This window comes from Daphnia pulicaria, chromosome 8, assembly GCF_021234035.1.
Source record: "Daphnia pulicaria isolate SC F1-1A chromosome 8, SC_F0-13Bv2, whole genome shotgun sequence".
NCBI classification, from domain to species: domain Eukaryota; kingdom Metazoa; phylum Arthropoda; class Branchiopoda; order Diplostraca; family Daphniidae; genus Daphnia; species Daphnia pulicaria.
Window position 1 is genome coordinate 7,564,151 of NC_060920.1, and position 20,534 is coordinate 7,584,684.

At 42.0% G+C, this 20,534-nt stretch overlaps 1 protein-coding gene and 1 long non-coding RNA gene across 5 annotated transcripts; one reads left to right on the forward strand and one right to left on the reverse strand.

The window, feature by feature from the left end:
• Positions 1-222: 222 nt before the first annotated feature.
• Positions 223-20,294, reverse strand: LOC124310797 (serum response factor homolog). 4 transcript variants are annotated; one of them, XM_046774772.1, is made up of 7 exons: positions 19,500-20,294; positions 19,160-19,405; positions 4,076-4,343; positions 3,544-3,894; positions 2,534-2,692; positions 1,317-1,526; positions 223-887 (listed from the first exon to the last, which is right to left on the reverse strand). In XM_046774772.1, the coding sequence occupies exons 1-7, from the start codon at positions 19,986-19,988 to the stop codon at positions 838-840; spliced, it is 1,773 nt and encodes a 590-aa protein (XP_046630728.1). In that variant the 5' UTR covers positions 19,989-20,294; the 3' UTR covers positions 223-837. The 4 variants fall into 4 exon arrangements, with proteins under 4 accessions (XP_046630728.1, XP_046630727.1, XP_046630731.1 ...); XM_046774771.1 differs by having other exon boundaries at positions 223-890; XM_046774775.1 differs by lacking the exon at positions 3,544-3,894 and having other exon boundaries at positions 223-890; positions 19,500-20,293.
• On the forward strand, positions 10,923-12,739 carry LOC124310799. The gene is made up of 2 exons (XR_006909717.1): positions 10,923-12,282; positions 12,359-12,739. It is a non-coding gene; the product is annotated as an uncharacterized LOC124310799 (long non-coding RNA).
• Positions 20,295-20,534: the final 240 nt, after the last annotated feature.

Consider the following 20,534-nt stretch of genomic DNA (forward strand, 5'->3'; position numbering starts at 1 on the left):
GCTGCTGGACTAACCCCTTTTCGGTCGGTAATGGCCTTCGGGAATGGGTCATAACTACTCGACGCGCACATCATATGAATGCACATAACAACAATGCTATTTCATTGTGTTGCGGTTTATTGTTCCTTTTTTTGTGCGTTGTTTTCCTTTCCTTTTTATTTTTTGTCTTTTTTTTTCTTTTCTTTCAAATAAAATTCCACAATAGAATAATTTAAAATCCGATCCGGGGTGGCTGTTCAGTTTTCTTTTTTCAGGAGGAACTACAAATTCACGCGATCAGCTGAGAGAACAAACAAACAACAAAACCAAAAAAAAAAGAACGAAACTAGAAAGAAAAAAAAATTCTAAAAAGAAAATTGAAATGATGTACGTAATAAAGAAATAAATTCGCACACACACACACACACGGACACACACACAAGAAAAGATAACATGAATAGATAATAGAAAAAGAAAGAAAGGAGATGTTGTAAACGGGTGCCAGGGCGTCAATCATTATTTTTTTTTTACTTCTTTCCCGCTCGCCGTGACACGGGTAAATATTAGGAGAAAACACACACACACACCATACGAACTTGATTGATTTAATGTCAACTTGTTCTGATATAAGAGTATAATAATAATAATAATAATAGTAATAATAATAATTCAATGAATTAAGGCACATTAGAGAGAACACAACACGAGGATTTCATCAAATTTTGTTTAGGCTTCTTTTATGTTTTGCTATTTGACACGTCATCGTGTCGCTCGAGATTGTGGGTTTTTTTCGTTTTTCTTCATTTGCTTTTTTTTGTATTAAATAAGATTTTGTCGTTTTTCTTCTATAGTCGCCCGTCACTTCTTGTTCTTCTTGGCACCAGCACGGCTCTTGCTCGAACCACCTCCTTCTAAGATAGAAACACCTCATTAATCGGTAATCTTTTTGTTTGTTTTTTTTTTCAAAAACCTTTCCCAAAATATACGACAGCAAAATCCCCACACGAAACCGAATTAAAAGAACAAGAAATCCCGATAACAATAATCCAAATAAAGAAAAGTGTCATAGTCTCTCTCTCTCTCTTTTCGCCTTCACCAACACAATGTCAATTGCGCATTAATTAAAAAATCAGAAAACGCCATCCAGCAGCAACAACCAGCAACAGGTTTGACTGGATTTCAGACGCAGAGAGAGAGAGAGAGAGAATATGTCAGATCCAACCCTAAATCGATCTATTTCTTCCCCAACCGAATGAAAAATAAAAATAAAAATAATTAGAAAAGAAAAAAGTGACGGTCAAGGATAAGTGAAGAAATTTGGTGGGCGCTGTGCTGACTTTTATCTCGATTTGCGGTCAATGTTGTTGTTGTCGATGTCGTTGTAGCCGTCTGCAAATTGAGAGCCGGATGACTGCTGCTACCACCACCACCAGGGCCAGCAGTTTGAGCGCTATCGCTCCTTTGATCGGCAGCCATCAGACTCGTCGTCGACTTGATGCTGGCGTCTTTGGCACTGTTGGATTGTTGTTGTAAGGCCGCTCCCACATCTGATAAAACACGGAAACAAGGAAGGTGCACAGGGATAAGAAAAGAATCATTAAAATGAGCCACTGACGAGCGTCATCCAACACCACAAAACTCATCCTTCAAAAAATAAAAAGGAAGAAAGAAAAGAACCAGAGTCTTATTTTTATTTACTGCCCAACATTAAAAAAAGGAAAAGCCCAGGGGGGAAAGAAAAAAAAATCCTTATGATATCAGCAAAAGTCACTTTGATGGTTTCCATCCACAGTTAACGAGCGATCATCTCCAGTTTTCATCTTGTTGTTTTGAAACAAATTTCTGTCTTGTGCTTTCGGTCTTAAAAAAACAAAACAATATTTTATTGTACCATTCAAAAACCAGGATTTTTCTGTTGACTTGTTTTTATTCTTTTTTATCCCCCCGACTCATTTCAACAAACAATGTTTCCTTTAAATAAAAAAGAAACCCTCGAGGAGAGTGACTGTTAGCCACACTCGACCGGTTAATGTGCACCACCAGCAGCAGCAGCACAAACACACCTTTTTTGTAATTCAAATTTTTTGGGGTTTCGCTCCTGCGTATATATTTGCTTCTTATCTGGCGCGCAAACCAAACAAACTCTTCGCCGCTCTGTACAAACACACACACACACAACTGGTTGAAGAAAAAAAAAAGCTGTTTTGGTGGATCGAGGCGTCGCTGCTGGACTGGCCAGCAAATTTGCGCGCAGCCGAAATTGTTTTCGTTTTTAAAAATCCAGTCACGAAATCAGCTGCCAGAGTGAAACTGTATAAAATCTACACATACACACAGGTGAGATAGGTGTGCAAAACCGTATAGACATGCGGGAGAAAAATAAAAGACCATCTGGTCGGGAGGGAAAAAAACGAGGTTATCTGGTGCGGGAGAAATTCGCCATTTAAAAAAATTAAATAAAATTAAAATTAAAAAGAATTCGGGATCTTTTTTTTTGGGGGGGGGGGGGGGGGCTGGTCAGGTGCGTGCGGCTGTGGGAATTGGCTTCACTTACGAGCTAAAGAAATGAGTCGCGGTAGGTGTTTGCGTGATACGGACGTCTCGGCTGCCGACGCCGGAGATTTGCCGGACGACGTTGCCAAACCTCCCGGTCCTCCTCCTCCTCCTGTCAGGACTCCACCGACGGCACCGACACCCGTGAGCAGAGAAGAAGCTGAGAGAGAGAGAACATAACACAACACGTGTGTTTGTGCGTTCATGTGAGAGAGAGAGAAATAAGAAAAAACCAAAAATGTCTTTCTTTTTTTTCTTTTCTCCCCGGAAAGAGATTTTGATGGATGGATGAAATGGATGGATGGATGGATCAAGAAATGAGAATTGACCAACAACAACTACACACAAGATGCTGCCGCTCGCGCAATCAGCCCGTAAACGAACTACCGTGATGCAACAACTATTTTTTGTTTTGTTTTTTTGTTGTTGTTTCCTATAAGACGTGGGATGAATCGAGCGCCCATTAGACTGTGCTGTGCTGTGCACATGTGTGGCCTAAACAACAAAAAGGTTCACACGTCCAAAAACATTCACGGCATTCACCACAACAGTCACGACTTGTAAAACCCAAACCGACTCGGACCGACGCCTTTTTTTAATTCACAACACACATGCCTCTCTATCTACACGCTCTACACAGATATGATCATCATCTCTCTTCGCAGCCAAAATGTGTGCTACCAACGCCGGTCTTAATGGGTTGCCCATTTCTGATTCTTTTTGCCACGCGGAAACAATCAAAGTGCAATCGCAACAATCGAGTTAGTCGTCGTGTCATCTTTCTGGTGGTGGGTTAATCAATGAGATGTTAATGGGCATGCTGCCACCTAGCGGACAGGTGTCAAAGGTGAAAAAGAAATGGCCCGTCAAGTGAGTCATAAGCCACACCGCCCGTCTGGCCAAAAAAGAATTTCCCCAACATTTTTGGTTGTTGCAAAATGATCAAGAAATTAAAAAAGTGCGGAAGAAATAAGAAGTTTTAAGTAAGAAGTAAGAAGATGATGTTCTTACCGGAGGCCAGCAAAGAGGCGAAATTGGTACCACGGGGTAAGTGAGGCAACGAGAGTCCGGACAGGGCCGGCAGGTTGGCCGCAAGGCTGGCCAATTGGCTAGGCGTCAAATTGACTGGACACGAGACGAGTGCCGGTGCCGAAACGACCGCCGTCGTGTTCTTCCCTCCTCCTCCGCTGCTATTGGTGGCGTGGTGGTTAGTTGTGACAGATGATGAAGAAGAAGAAGTTGTGGTGGTGGTGGCACAAGAAGAAGAAGTTGCGTGGCGCGGACCGTTGGCGTACGACGCCGTTTGGTGGCCGACCGACGGCTCTGTAATTGAAGTGCCCCGACCGGCACCACCTCCTCCACCTTTTCCAGATTTTTTAGTTTTGAGTTGTTAAAAGCCGTTCATTATTACGATATTAGAATCCCCGCCAAAAAAGAGAAAATTTGAAATCGGATAGAAAAGCCGCCGGGAATCGAATTACTGGGGCAATTGCAGTTAGGCCAGAGGATTGAATTAAATTTAAAAAAGGAAAATTTGATTTACCAGCTGATCCTCTGGTGGTTGATCCTGATGGATGATTGAGAATTCTAGACGACAGCTGGTTGCTGTTGCCGGCTGTCACTTGATGATGACCTGAGTGTGTCGTCGTCGTTGTCGTGTGGGTCCCTCCTGCCCGTCCCATCATCGGCTGTTCCGTTAGAGCGACGGGAGCGTCGGGCGAATAGGACGAACGTTCGAGATCGGCAGGTGACGGGCTCCTGCTGGCCGCATCCGACGAAGCCGCATCGTCCCCATCATCCGATTCGCTGTCCTGTTCATTTAAATCAAAAGAAATCAAAACAAAAAAGCCCAAAATGAAATTTAAAATTTAAAAAAGAAATCAAGCACGCAAAATGTGTCGTCAACTCGTTTTCCCCTCAAACCACCCCGCAATAAAAATTCCCAAAAGAGACTGTCGGACAGGTTTCTGATTTCTTTCTTCGATTGAATTTCAAACTTGTCGATCGAGACACTTGATGGCACAAGCCAAAACCATAAAACGAACAAAAAAGTGGCAGAAATGACAAAACAAAACAATAGAAAAGCCAATCATTCCACCGGGCATGAATCATCCGAGATTACGGCCGGCGACTATCGAGTTTTATTACTTATAATAATAATATTCGGCAGACGGACAGAAAAAAAGAGAGTGGGGAAAACAAAAAAAAACAAAAAAATAAAAAAAGGGAATCAATCAATTTTTCAAATCTCGACCACCGAATATATTGGCGTCTCCCAAATATATTTCAAGAGCGTCCCGCAAAAAAGCCAAACAAGTGCCCCCCAGTCCAGTTCGGTCCGGCAGCCCATCGTCTCTATGTATACATATTACAGGAGAGAGAGAGAGATAGCTGGAATAATAATAAATAATAAATAAATAAAAAGAAAAGAAAAGAAAGAAAAGAAAAAAAGGAACAACGACGACGTTGATTGAAGAGTTGTCTCCAAAATCCGACTGCTCAAATGTCAATTCAAATCTCTCTCCAAGTCCAACACGCACTCTCTCCCCCTCCTCCTCCTGTTGGACGCAACATTTTCATGCGGGACTGAAAAAGGAAGGGGGGGGGGAATATTTCTTTTTTTCTTCTTCTTCTTCTTCACGTCATCTCATTAATAATCAAATGGATTCGAGCAGCCGTTCTACACGTAACGTAGTAGTGGCCGGTTTGCCCTCCCTCTCTTCTTTTTCTTTTTTTTTGATTATCTTCCAACTGTCGTCCGTCCCGCGTCTTTCGTTTATTTAAAAAGAAAAAGGAAAAAAAAACAACGTCTGAGATTTGAAAATCATTTGTGAGTCAACCGATCTGCAAAAGTTGTTCAATCGTCAAATGAAATTAAATGTCATTTGGAAAATAAAAAAAAGGGCCAGTCTGAGAAATGTGTTGTGTGTGGGTCGAACCGGTCCACCGGTGCGTATCAAAAGTCGATTGGAATCAATTTCAAAAAGATAATTAGCCAATAAAAGAATACCAAGAATCAAAGAGAGAGAGACAGAGTGAGAGAGAGAGAGAAAATGTGTGTCTCTTGATTTATTCTCCTGGCATCGGCGTCTGTATTTCAAGGTGGAAACAAAAGCACATCGAGCTAAGCGAGAGCAGCTAGAGAGCAGAGAGCCCGGGCACGTGGCATACCTTCCTATTTTGGGCTCGGACTTGTGATTTCGTAGAAACAGAAGCAGCGCGTGCCCAGCTGCAACAAACAACCCCCCAAAAAAATAAAAATAAAATTTGTTTTCTTCTTTTCTTCATCTTGTACCGTGAAATTCATTTTTTTGACATTTCGTCAGTCAACATTTGAATTTCATCTTCTTCTTCTTTCATTTGAGAGTTTTTTGACAACCCAAATAGTTTCGGTCCCCCGGAATCTTTTTCCGCTTATAAATCTCTCCGTGTAATGTAGTGTGTACTCGTTGGCCTCACCATATGCCACACACAGAGAGAAAAGGAGAAGGAAAAACTGGCTAACACGAAAAGAGTCCATCACTCCTGACCACAGACGCGTACGTAAATATCAACCGGAGAAGAAGAAGAAACTCGTTTCCACTCCGGAGGAGCCGGATGCCAATAAAAATATCAAAAAAGGAAGAAGAACAGGAGCTGATGGTTGTGCACACCAGTCGTACCTATACAACATAGAACGTAGGACGACAATCAAGTTGGACAAGACCAACAACAACAACAGCAACAACGAGAGGAAGAAGAAGAGGAAAGTAACTCGACGGGAGGCGTATGATCAATCTGACCCTGTTGGCTGTGTACACCTTCGTCATTTGCATATCCTGCATAGGGGGGGAGGAGGAGGAGGTTGAGTGTAGGCGCTTCAACGGCTTCATTTTCTCCTTTTTGATTTTCTTTTGAATAGTAGTTGGCCCGTTTTCTTTCTGATTCGGGATGACTTTGTCTCTTCTCTCCACAAGACTGGGCGTTTTGTTTTTCCCGCCCGCGAAAAAATCGGGATCTTTGCGCGGCCCGTGAGCGGGCGGACGGGCGCGGGAGGCGGACAAAAGTCTAAATTAAGAAAAAAGCAACGGTGGCACAGCTTTGCCGGGCAGCTCAACAAGAAAAGAAACTTTTTTTTTCTTTCTTTTCCCCCCCGTGTGTGCGTGTGTCAACCGTCCTGTGTGGTAACAACTCGCTCAGAGAGAGAGACCGATATAGACACATTTCTTCTTCTTCTTCTTCTTCTTGTTCGTCTGATATTTTCCCCTTTGGCTCTTGTTGTTGTGTGTGTGTGGAAAAATTCTATTTTCCCTTTGACGTAGCGCTCCAAAACCTGACCAGACGCACATCCTAAACAGCCATAAGGATATTTCTTCTTATTTTTTAAATAAGAAAATTTCAAAATTCTTTTCTTCATTATTTTGAGCGATGGCCGGGCTGCTGCCGAGATTGAGTTGGACGTGTTATTCTATTTTTTTCTTTTTTAAAAAAAGCGACACATAATAAAATAGAATTTAAAAAAACAGGTTGAAATAAAAATGGTTTGATTATTATTTTTTTCAGGGGGTTATTTTGTCCTTTGATCGTTTGCTCCCATTTTGTCGTGATTACACTTTCGTGTTGCACTTGTTTTTATTTTTTATTTTTTGATATTTTTTGCCCTTTGGTTGAAAAGGGGGAACCGCCCATCTTCCTCTCCTGCGAGAGGATCGACACATTTCTTCTTTCCTCTGGGCTATCAAAACAATTGGAAAATCTTTTTCTTTTAATGGCCGCAGTTTAGTTACGACATCAACACACCCCGAAAATGTGCTGCTGCTGCTGCTGCTGCTGAGGGGAATTTCGTGAACCGAAAACATTTTTCTCGTTACACTCGTCTCTCGATCTCAAAGAGATTTTTGTTGTTTCGTTTTTCTTCTTTTTCTTTTTGTCGAGCTTTAATTGATCCGCCGTCTCTTCATCATACTTTCTTTTTGTTGTTGTTGTTGTTGTTTCTCTTCTTCTGTTACTCAACCGTCTAATCACGGCCAGCCGGACCGCAGAAAAAAAAAACCTGCGGCCGGACAGACAGCTAGAGAGAGCCCGCTGGCCCGACAACAACAACTAGAAACAAAATGTTCCAAGAATTTTTCTCAAAAAAGAAGAAGAAAAAGGAAGAGAGAACAAGATGATGATAATAATCACGTGAGAGGGCAATATTCATAAATTACACGCACGCTGGCCGGCAGCAGCAGCCTGGTCCAGCGGTCCGGAGACTCACTCGGACCCAAGAAGAAAAAGAAAAAGAAGAAGAAGAAGAAGAAGAAAAGACGACAAGGAGAACAAGAAGACCAAAAAAAGAGTTTTTCCCAAACTGAAAAAGTCGTAAATATCTTCTTCTTCTTCTTCTTCTTCTTCTTCTTCTTCTTCTTCTTCTTCTTCTTGTTCCCAGTGGCTACCACAGCGCCAGCCTACTTATTGCTCTTAACAACTACATAACTCCTTGCTGGCCAAAAGTCAAAAGCACAAAACTTGAAAAAAAAAAAGAAAAGAAAAAAATCTTTTGGGTTATTTTTGAACGACCTGGGGGTCACGCGTCTTTTTACCCCACCGGTGCGAAAAATAAACAAATTTGTTTATTTTTATTTTTTATTTTTTGGGGTTTTTCAGGTTTGGCCTTCGTCGTAGAGTTGAGTCATCCATCGAAACACAAAAAAAAATTTTATTTCTTGGGGAGATGAACCCCTAGAAGAAATTAATTTGCATTTCGACTAATCACGACCGAGACATCAAGAATTGTCCGTCTTGGGACGGGCGGCGCCCGCTATCCGTCACGTGACATCTTTTTCGGCACCTTGTGACGATCATCGTCACATCCAACCATCAGGTGGAGCGGAAACAAAAAACAAGAACAACATTTTTTTTTTGGTTGTTGGGGTCTTCGATTGAGGCGATCGAGCGTGTGGAAATCGCCACGACATTCAAATGAAATTTCAATTGAGAAATAAAATTTTTTAAAAATAAAAGAAAGTCGCGCCAAACTCTTTTTTGAATAAAATCAAATAAAAAAGAACTTTTTTTATTTTTTGGGTTGTTTTGTTTCTCCTTGAGCGACAACAACAACAACAAGAGTTGGGAAATAATAAAAAGAAGAAAGGACATCAATATGGAAATGAAATCAGAGAGATACGAAAGAGACAAAAGGCGCTCCTATCCCAACTTTATTTTTATATTCGAGTCGTCTATATTTTTTTCCTAGCGCTGTCCCCTTTAATTTCTCCTCGAATTTGAATCGACAAAGGGGGGAGGGAAGGGTGTAGGTTGACACGCTCATTCATTGGCTGTCACCCATGACGGATGAATCCGCGCATCCACACACGACGAGCGACACAAGAGAAAAACAGACGCACAAAGTTATTTACTATAACGTCCTAGCTGCTTCAACCCCCCAAGCAGTTCACAGTCCCGCCGTGTCTGTCTCTCTCTCTCTGTGTGTGTGGGGGCAACATAAAAATATAAGAAAAAATAAAAATTTCTTTTTTTTTCTCTCTTTCTTGTCCCGAAAAATTTGCTTTTTTGTTTTAACGACATTTTTTCAAAAATGGACGCGAAATTTTTCGTTTTTAAGTCCCGCGTGAATATTACGAACGCCGCCTCCCCCTTTCACTTCTTTTCACTACCCTAATAGATTAAAAAGAAAAAAAAAATTAAATTTCCAAATCAGAACAATGAAACGACCGTATTATTATGACGTAACAAGTGGCCGATGGTCGTCCGCTTTTTATAATTTTTGTCTAACCAAATCCTTTCAATCTAAGAAAACAAAAGAAGAAGAAGAAGAAGAAAAAAACTTGTTTTTTAATAGACTCGTTATTCAAATGTCAAAAAGCCCAGTGTGTTTTGTGCGTCCGTGTGTGTGGCGCGTGCCCGAGCGGTTCTTTCTCATTTCTCGGGAATCGGTTCCCATGTTTTTCTCCTTTTTTTCTCTTTCTCACTGACCAAAACAAAAAAAAATTTTTTAAAAAGAAAAAGAAAGAAAAACTCGTTCGTTTTGTTTTGAACTTTTTGGGATTTTCAAAAAAATTAAAAAAATTGCGAATAAAAAAAAATAAATAAAAATTCCGGCCTTTTCACGCTATTGAACGCGAAAAAAAAAACGTAGAAAATTTGGTAATAAAATAAAATGCAGAATGAAGAAGAAAAAAAAACAAAAAAACACAAGAGGGTTTAATAATAATAATAATAAACTTTCGGCCCAATGTTGGTTGCTTTTCTCTCTCTCTCTTTTTGCCGGGCGTGAGTAGAATGAGGAAACACACAAGAGCTAGGACCCTTTTAGTGTGTAGTAGCTGTTGGGAGGGGATGGAAGAAGAAGAAGAAGAAGAAAAAGATTTCTCCTCTTTTCTTTTAAAAGAAGAAAAAGAAGAAAAACGTTAAGGAGATGAGGCCAACAGAGACGAACACACAGAGAAGGAGAGGGGGAAAGAGAAGACCCCACACTGGAAGATGAAAAAGAAAAAGAAAAAAAAAAGAAAATGAAACAGACACCTGCGATGCAAAATCAAGAGGATCGCTCCCGTTTGTGCCTCAATCGACTTTGATTCGGTACCGTCGTGATGCGCTCGCCACAAACTAACTAACCGTGCTCGTCGCCGGCCGACCGGACCTTGGCGTCCCGATCAAAACGGCCAAATAAGACACGTATGGTCATTTCCCCCTTTTTTTTCTCTTTTTCTTTTTTTTTTATATGTGGTGCTGCTACCTTCAACTTTTTCTTCTTTACCGGGGCACCCCTCCAGCTCGAAGACGAGCCAGTTTTTATTCTTTTGTTCCTCTTTTTCTTTTTCTTTTTTTAAACGAGAAAAAAGAAGAAGAAGAAGAACCGGCACGCCATCATCCACCGTCGCTTATGATTCATCACACAAGTCTCTTCTTCTTCTTCTTCTTCTTCTCGGGAGGAATAAAAATGAAGAAAAATCCTTGCGCGCGAAAAAAGACTTAAAAAAAAAGAAGAAATTCCGATCGGAATTCAAAAAATTCTGTTTTAATAATAATAATAATAATAATAATAATACGACGGTCCATCCCAAGTCCCGATTCCACCTCCCATTCTGTTTTTGTTTTTATTGATACTTGACCGGCAACTTGACCCTTGGACGAAAAAAATAATATTTTTTAGCAAGCATCTTTTTTTTTCTTATCCTATCATCCATCAATAAATCAAATCAAAAAATATTTTTTTCCAAAAATAAATTTTTCGGTGAAGAATTCAACATTTTCACCTTTTAATTTTGGTTGTTTTTTATTTTAAACTGGCCAGTTAGTCCCGCCGACTTTTTTGTTTCATCTCGTTTCTCTCATGTTATGCAAATGAGGAAGAAAAAGAAAAAAAAACAAAAGAAAACATTTAGCATTCGGGCGACTCTACACGGACTAGAAAGCCGAAGATGTTAATCATCTTGTGTGTGCGCAACAAGCTCAGAGAAGCCGGGCAGCAGCAGCCGGGCGACATGCGAGGAATAATGCAAAAGCCACTCTCTCTCTTTCTCTCTCTTTCAATTTCTTTTTTTCTCTCTCTTTAAAGTAGAAATGATTCGATTTAAAAGTCACAGCCGTTGGTGGACAATTTCGGTCGCGTGAGCCAGTTGGAAAAAATACAAAAATTAAAAGTGTGGGGAAGAAGGGAAACGAGTTAATTGATGTGTCTTAACACATTCAATCAATTTCGTTTGTATCATTAGTCGAAATCTTTGGGGTCCCGGCACCTCGCATCATTTGGTTATTTTTCGTTCCGTTTTGTTTTTCTCTTTTTTCTCCTTTTTGACGTGACCAAAAAAGGTCACGACGTCGCCCGTGAAACTGGAACCAACCGCCTGGCCGTCAAAAACAAAAAGGGGGAAACAAAATCCAGCCAAAGTTCGAGCTAGAAAGAGAGAGAGAGAGAGAGACTATGTCGTGAATCGGACCATCTGCCTCATCTTTGGCCGGTAAATGGGTGGAACGGCGGGGATTTGGCGACGGGCGACCGTCGGTTCGGCCCATTTCGCCAGCGTTACGCAATCGGGCCGTTCGATCGCAAATCGAAGGCCGTCCGGTAAGTCGCTAAATGTCGATCAAGTGTTCCAGACGGTGGCTGGCACGCACTGCGGATGGCTGGCCGGGCCACTGCCGCTGCCGTTGCTGCTGGCCCCTTTCTCTTCTTCCTTTTTTCTTTATTTAAAAAAATAAGAAAAGAAAAAAAGAAAAACTCCCGACGTTTTCTTATTCTGGCGCCCAGGTCCTTTCCGAGACTTTTTTTTTTCTTTTTCTCTCAGCTGGCCCATGAGAGAAGAGAGTTCACGGGCCACAAGGCTAAAGCATCCACCACCCCACCACCACCTCCCATTCCACCCAAGAAAAGAGAATCAAAAGGAAGAAGAAGAAGAAGAAGAAGAAAAAGAGATTTTTTCGGGACCCCCCGAGGGCCTTTCTACCACACTAGGAGTATATCCCATTGGTGATTCATCCAGCAACAGGTAGTGCGTGTGTGTGTGTGTGTAAGAGAGAAAAAGGGCGGAGGAGGTAGAGAGAGAGAGAAAGAGAGGGCAGGGCTGAGCCGAGTATAAAACGGGTGGTCAGGTGTCGCGCGCCCGCCTTGTGCTCAGCCGTCGACCGTCCGGAGCGGTCGTGATCCTCGTCCTCTACAACTCTGTGTGCAACCATCTTCTCCTCTCATTTTTGCCCAGTGCCTCGACACGGATGGACTTGTTTGTTTTGTCGCTGCTCTCTCGTTCTCTCTGCTGGTCCAATCAGGTTCGTTAACAATTTATCTGTCAAAGTCTAAAAAGAAAACCAACACAACGAAAAATTGTCTTTTCTTTTTCTCTAGAAACAAAAAGTGGCCGACAACAGGAACAACAGGGCGGCGATTTTCAAAAAAATATTTCCGACACGTTCAAGAATTTTCGACAGGAGAAAAACAAACAAACAAACAGGTAAGACGGAAAAAACGACTCAAACATCAAGAGGCTTCACGCAGAATTTTTTTCCACGAGAGACCGAAGAAGAAAAAACTTGCAAGTTGACATTGTTTGGTCAAAACAACTTCAAACGAAAAGTGAGTAGACGCCCCAAAATGTTGATGGCATTTCCCTTGTGTAAACTATTTTTAAAATTCTTTATTTTCTTTCCTTCAAAAAATTTGATTCTTTGACTATGTGCGCGTGTGTGTGTATTTAAAAACTATACGTAATAAACGGATTGGACTACAGTCTCTCCCCTCCATCAAGTGAAACAAACTCTCATTTCCCTCCAGAAAAATTTGTTCCATTTGTGTTTTCTCATTCTTTCTTCTCTCCCCGATTCCAACAGGTAAAGTAAACGCAAAAATTTCCATCACAAATTATTTTTGGGGGGTGGGCTTTTGATTTTATTGAATGACAAATACACGACGATATGAAAAATGTCTTGTCCGTTCGACTAAATGAGGTAAGACAATTTACCCGGCTTTTAAAAATGTCCAAAAAAAAACGGCCGTAAAAAAGCCAAAAAGTTGGTGGCGGGCAGGAGAGAGAAAAAGAAAAGTGGGCGCAGCGGTCCGTCATCTTTTTTTTTTGTTTCTTAAAAAAAGAGATGGACAACTCTTTTCATTGGAAGAGATGGGCTCGTTGCTACCGACTACTACATCATCATTCGAGTCGCCACAATCGGCGTGAATGGCGTGTTGATGTCTGACCACTTGCCTCTTTTCTCTCTCTGCTCTGCCCGTTCCGTATAATATACATCTTTTATTTATATTTCTTAAGAGACCGTATAACAAACGCATGTCTCTGTTGCGTGATGAGCAACACGTAAACGACGTAACAAGTGGCAGAGATGGGAGGGATATTCCGAAAGAGAAAAAGATGAAGGACCGGGAGTCAACCGAACCTTTTTTTTTTCTTTTTGATCTTTCTAGCTAATAATACAACAACGGTCGACAAAATGTATTCATTTCTGTCCCGTTTTCTTATGTACACGGGCCGAATCATTGATCATCCTTCTCCGTCGGCGTGTGTGTATTTTTGGAATTTTATTCTTCACCCCCCCCCCTTTTTCTTTTAAATAAATAATAAATTTGATTGCTTTTATTCACATCCCTCCCAGTGACGAACGTCAAATAATTTTGAGTTATTTATATTTTGTGATTTTTTTTCTTCTCATTCGAATCATTGCAATTTAAAAAAAAAATGGAATAATAATAAAAAAAAAGGATTGAATGGAGGGAGGTCATGTGTAACAAAGTGTGTTTTTCCTTTATATCTACAAGGCTCCGTATGTACAGGCCATTTTTAAAAATTCTCTGTAAATTTTTTTATGTATTGAATTTTTTTTTTGGCATGAAATTTTCTCATCTTTTTCTTGAATAAAAAGTCTCGAATAATAAAATCAAAATAATTAAGTGATTTGTTTTTTCCTCTTTTGTTTTTAGTGGATTAATTTGTCAAATATTACCTAGAGGGGGGAGCAGCACACAACAACATTTTGAGGGGTTTCCAAATTTTTTTAAAAAAAAGTCACACATGTTATTAGTATAAGTTTCTTCACACACAGATGAGACACACACACACACGCACACGCACACGAAAAAAAAAATCATTTTTTTTTTGTCTCTGCGTTTCGGTTTTTTTCCTCCGAGAGATTTTGAGGGGAGGGAATTTTTTCTTTTTCACAAGCGGCGACGAGACACACAAGAAAATAATAATAATAATAAAAAAAAAAGATTGAAAATTGATTGATATAATAAGAGAAAGGGGAATTTTTTTCTTTTTATGGCACTTGGGTTCGTCGAGGGGAGGCGGAGGAGGAGAGAGAAGGTGGGCGCGCATCTTCCAATTTCGTGAATGTGAGAGATTCGACAGCGCCCGTCAATTGATATCGACAATTCAGACAAAATGAATTTCTCTAGCCGACGAGTGAGAGAGAGAAAACGAGTTTTTAAATTTTTCTATTCTTCTTCCAAATCGCCGATGGAAAGAAAGAAAAAATAAAAAGAAGAATAGAGAGGGAAAATGTCATCATCATAATAATCAAACGGTTTCTGGTTTTGGTTCATTTCAAAATTTCATCGGGAGAGAGAGAGACACATTGACGGGGGCACGTGCCCAGAGGATAATGCAGACTCCCCGCTTCTAATTATCAACAACATTCTAAGCTTCCCCTATTTTGTGTTTGTCTCTTTTCACAAGAAAATGTTTCTCCTCTCTCTCTCGCGCGCACCAAAATCATTAGCAATTCAAAACACGAACAGATTGTGAGAGAGAGAGAGGCCACACTACTTGGGAGGGGAGAACCGGGCTCGTTCCAGTTTAGATATATATTTTTCAACCAAAAAAAATTATTTGATTTTTTTTTTTTATGTTTTGTTTTGTTTTTGTATAAATAAAAGATAAAAACATTAGAATTAATTTGGGGAAGAAAAAGTAAAAAAAAAAAGTAAACCGTGAATTGGCAATGGATTTCGATGGCAACGTAAAACAAAAATTTTGGCATTATTGTGAACTAATTTTTTGTTTTCTGTTTTTATCAATTTTGAAAAAATAAAACCCCCCCAAAAAAAGAAGAAAGAAAAAAAGGTAGCGATAACAAGATTTGACCACACGCACTGGTTCGTGAATTTGAAGGAAAGAAAAAAACTTTCAAACGATCGACGACGCTGTGGCGCCTGAATTTGAAGATATAAAATAAAATAAAAAAACAAGAGTTGTTGTGTGTGTGTGTTGCGGGAGAGACTTGCTACTACAACTCTGACGGGACTGGGCAGAGCCCTCGAGGGCAGGTGAATCACGAACCCCCCCGAATGTATGAAGCGGCGGGCCGGGAGCAAAACCGAGCGGCTCTCTCTCTCCTCTCGCGCACGCGTACGTGTGTGTGGTGATGCTGTTGCATTTTGGCCTTAAAAGGAGCGTCGACGACTTTGGCCTCCAGAGGCCACACAGTCGGCGCGGATACGCTACACCGTCGGGAAGAAGAAGAAGAAGAAGAAGAAGAAGAAAAGGACGAATCCATCTCCATGTCTTTAAGTGTGTGACGAGGGGCCGTCTTTAAGTCGCTGTCGACCTGGGCTGCTCGCAACTGTTCATCATCGAAGGCGATGGATCAAAAGCGGAGAGACAATGCGGCGGGGGAGGCCGTCGTCATCATCATCAACAACGTCTCGTAGAGAATGAAACGGAGCGGCCAAAAAATAGAAAGAAAAGGCAATGGCGAACTGGTTAACGAGTTGATGGAGTGCCGGGACGGATGGATGCCATCCGGTCGCGGGGTTGTGGAGAGTCGGCCTACTAGGAGAAGAAGAAGAAGTAACAAGATAAAGAGATGGATGGAAGAAGAAGAAGACGACGCATAAGGAAATCAAAGCGGACCACAAAGCTTTATGTCTTTTGACTTTGAATATGTCTTCTCTCTGTCTGGGCTGTTCCTGCTGCTGCTGCTGGCCCGGCTCTCTCTTGCACACATACACACACAGAGAGAGATAGAAGCGGGAGGGGGAAAGAGAGTGTGTGTGTGTGTGTTAAGGAGGTGGTGGTGGGGTCTGAAGAAACGAGCGACCATCTGCTCGCGAAAAAGCCATCCGGTGACCTTTGGCCGTGGCGGAGGAATCGGCGAGAAGAGTGGGCGGATGCGCTGCACTGCAAGCTTTCCGTCCATGTGTCTCAAGCGGCCGACAAATGCGCAACAATCGCCGATAAAGAGCAAAATGACAACACATGGCGTGGGGGCCCTACACCACCACCACCACCAGTCACTCTCCTATTTTCTCTCTCTGAGTCTCTCTCTCTTTAAGAGCCAGTTGTTGTTGTTGGACGTGGTGGTGGCCGATTGAGGTCAGACGTCAGCCTGGGCTCCTGCTGCCTGGGACCCGGACCCCAACATTTTCTCCCTCTTCTTCTTCTTCTTCTTCTTCTTCACGTGAACTTTGTCGGTTGGCACATTCAAGCTCATTATACACACACACACAACCTCTTCTTGTTAACGGGCATTGACTTTGCGCCACTTGCTTTGACTTTTTCTCTTTCCCCTGTTTCAATTTCATTTCTTGTCAAAAAATCCGAAAATGTATCTCAACATTCCCGAAAAAACTCTTGCGCTTCGCAGCGCGGCACGTTCACTTTAGTTCAAAGACATAACTCGTTAAAAGAAGAAAAAGAAAGAAGTTGTAAACTTTTTTTTTCTTTTTTTTTGAAGCTTTCGGACGCTCTTCGAATCTTTGGTCTCGTGAAAGAAACGAACCCCGTGCGGGATCGCGTTAACGGGGGGCTCATCTTTTACGATTTTTCTTCTTCTCTTTCGAATTTCCCAGCCATCCATCATCGGGACCGCCGCGTGAGTCAAAAGGTCGGACCCCAAACGCAAAAGGGGCCACAGCCATTGTTGGTCAAAGGACGTCGCAACTCGTTGGGAAGAAGAAGATAAAAAATAGCCAACCACTTCTTCTTCTACTACTTGTGTGTTGTGTGTTCTAATAAACGGAATCCATCCGTAAACCGGCCGGTATTTTTTTTTTTTACTTTTTCATTCAACATTCGCTCATCGATAAATTTGAAAAATGGCGGAGGGAAAATATTTTTGGAGTGTCCAAGGCCTTTTGAATCAATTGATAAAAATGGGAAAGAAAAATTAACTACTGAATGAGAAAAGTTCACACAGAGAAGAAGAAGAAGAGGAACTTTTTTTTTTCTTTTTTCAAGTCCAGTGGCTTCTTCTCCCCTGTGCCAATCCCTTATTTGGACACGGAGGTGAGGGACGAACGCTAGCGTTGACCGTACAAGGCCCAGCAACAACAAAACGCGATAGACCTGGGCAATCTAACAAGGCGACTAACGATCCTTATGGGATTTCCCGACGAATAACAAATCTACGTGAATTATTATCATTTTTCTGGCGAAAACAACGAAAAATGATTTCCGATGGCGATGATGATTCCCCCACCCAGAAGAAGAAGAAAAAAAAAAGGACGCAATCCACCTCGTTATATTGGGAAGAAACGGCGCCATCAAAACACACCGCCGCGCTGACAACACACACAACAAGGAAACCCGCTGTGACGCTTTTTTTTTTTCGTTTTTTTCTTTTCTTTTTTTCTATCTCTTTCGGCCTTTTTTGAATGAAACAACCAGATTTGTTATCTTCATTACGGGCTTGAAATTATCCCCTCCATTTTGGCATTTTTTGTTTCTGTCTTTACAAGACGGACTAGTTGGTTAAAAGAAAAGATGATGGTGGGCGCTATTTCAATTCTTCCGACTGTTTTTTGTTTTATACTTTTCTCAATGGAGGTTGATATTAGATGACATCATCTGGTTAACTCTGATTGTTTTGGGGGGAAAAAAATTATTTCCGGGATGAGTTAAAAAATCCCGAAAGACAAACACACACGCACACACACACACGAGACAAACAAAACAAAGAAATTTAAAGATTTTGGAATAAAGATGGAAAACAGAGAAAGGGAATTCACAAAAGAGTATTTCAAATCTAACTAAAAAATATTTTTTTCGAAAAAATCGTCCGTCGGCGGGATCGTTATCCCGCTAGAGATTTTGTCAAATCAACAAAAACATTTTGTTTTTTCCCACAACCAAACGTTAAAAATTAAAATTGCAACTTATTTTGATTGTGATTTCCCTTCCAGGTTTTTTTGGAACGGAAAATGACACAACTCGAAAAGAAAATTTCTTTAGAAAACTAGAGAGACGGATCAATGGAGAGAGAAGTTATTAAGTCGAAAATTGTTCTCTTTTCTTTCCTAAAAAAATAATAATAACCGGGATTGAAGAAGAATTTCGGGATTTCTGGGAAGTTTTTTTGAAATAATTTGAAAGGGGGGAAAAAAAGATCAAAACAAAAATATTTCATTGATGTTTTGAAGAGACAAAAAAGACCATCGGGAGACGGCCGTTGAGACGGGTCAGACTAGGTCATGGTTCTTATTTCTGTTGAACAAAAAAAAAGTGGAATTTGGGTGGGGATTTTTGTTTTTTTATATGGAAGGGGTTAAAAAAAAAGAGTAAATAAGAGAAGGGGATCGCTTCACTTCATGTAACATTGGAAACGATGAGCCACGCCTGAATGCCCTGATTCTGTTGATTGTGTGATAATTTTTTTTTGTGTGTTATTTTTAAAATTTTTAAAATTGTTTTTTGAGTGCGTTTTAAGTTAAGAATAAAAGGGGGGGGGGGGGAGAAATTGGTAATGAAAAAATTGGATTTGGAGGGAATTCTTGTTTTAAAAAAAGGGGAGAAACGGACTATCTGCCTTGACTGTGCTGCGGCTGCGGAGTGGGTGCCGGCGAGAGGGTGAGATGACCCGAGCCACCCGAGCCGGGCGACGATAGACCGTGCTGGACGTATTGGTGTTGCGAGCTGTGGACATGGTGGAGGTGGCTACTGGGCCCCGGCGACGGGGACCCGTGAGACGCATAAGGCGACGGCACGTGATGGCCGGATAGATTGGAAGAAGGACCGGGACCCAGAGGAGGTCCCAGCAGACCTGGATGGGAATGAGCGTGAGAATGGTGACCGCCACCGCCGCCGCCATGCGAATGGCCGTGCCCGTGCGGCGACGGGTGCGAAGACGACTGATGGGAAGAGAGAGCATGCGAGTGCGAAGGGGTAGGCGGAATGTGACCCGTGTACATCATCTGCCTTACTTTCTGGTCCTCGTCGTGCAACGTGTACGTCAGCTCCGTCTCCTCGAAGCCGGTCGCAGACATCCGCTGGTCCACTGTGCTCGACGGTGGGTCCGGGGAGTTGAGGCACGTCTGAATCAACTGCTTTCCCGCCTCGGATGTGATCATCGGCTGGAGCTTCCTCGTCGCAAACGTGTAGACATGTCCCGTCTCACTGGCCACCAGAAGCATCACCTGGGTCCCAGTCAATGTTGACAGTTCGTAGGCCTGCAATCACAGTCATTCAAAGACACGAAGAAGGTTAGCATATTTCTGAGCAGAGTTATGGTTACGATGAGTGAAGGGAACTGTAATAACAAACCTTCTTCATGATGCCTGTCTTTCTCTTGGAGAATGTCGTGTACCTCCTGAGCTTGTTGTCAATGAATTCCATCTTGATTTTCACACGACCTTTGGTCTTCTTGCCGTTGGGTGGTGGTGTCTTCTTTGTTTGGGAACCGTTCTGGCCCCCAGATCCAGAACCTCCATCGTCCATGGTGCTGTGGCCCATACCAATTGTGGACATGGTCACGTCAGACACCATTGGATCCTGCTTGAGGTTGAGTCCTGCCACATCGGCAGATCTTTTAGAAGAGTGCTGGTGGTGCTGCTGTCCTGGAGAGCCCATTCCAATGTGGCCTGTTGGGCTCATGCCTGGCGGTCCACCATGCCCAACAATGTGATGTTGGTGCTGCAAGACGTAGGGGTCTGGTCCATGACCGTAAAGGTCTACTCCATCCCCTGTCAAGGCACTGTGGGAGTAGCTCATACCGTACCGAGACTCCGGTAAGCCACTTCCCTGACTCTGCATGATGATTTCAGCGGGGTAATGAATTCTTGAAACGGGGGTGAACAACCGTAATCAAATGTCAAAGTATAAGTGCACACAGGGCACACCACCAAAAAGCTATCGAGTGAACGAAACGACTACGTCGGCCAACTGCTTTCAGAGCTCTACAATACACGATCGCAGACACAACACGAACGGAGAAAAAAAAAGCAACAGAGCTTTTCTAGCAGCAAAGTATTATCAACCGGTTTGGGCGGCCATCGGGTCGCTTCTGAGGTCCCGAGCAACAAAATCTCTCTCTCTCTTTCTCTCCTCCCTCTATTGGCTCCACGAGATGACTTCCATATGCAATAGCAGACGACGAACGATGATGAGTCGACAACAAAATAGTTCGGGGTGAATCCCGGTTAATCCTTTGCAAATTTTCGACTTGATTCATTTCTTTTGGAATCAAACTTGTAATCGCCACCCCAGAATTGATATCCTAGATAATCTGGGCGAAACTGTGGCGATTTGATGACGTCACGGCGAGGCGGAGCGATACACGAATCTAAAAAAGAAAAAGAA

Bases quoted from the DNA above. Each gene is read 5' to 3' on its own strand.
- LOC124310797 (XM_046774771.1), bottom strand. From the start codon at position 19,988: ATGCAGAGTCAGGGAAGTGGCTTACCGGAGTCTCGGTACGGTATGAGC. The intron at 19,406-19,499 runs GTTTGTTATTAC...CTGTGATTGCAG, and splicing joins AGACAGGCATCATGAAGAAG to GCCTACGAACTGTCAACATT. The intron at 3,895-4,075 runs GTAAATCAAATT...AATCTGGAAAAG, and splicing joins AACCACCAGAGGATCAGCTG to GTGGAGGAGGTGGTGCCGGT.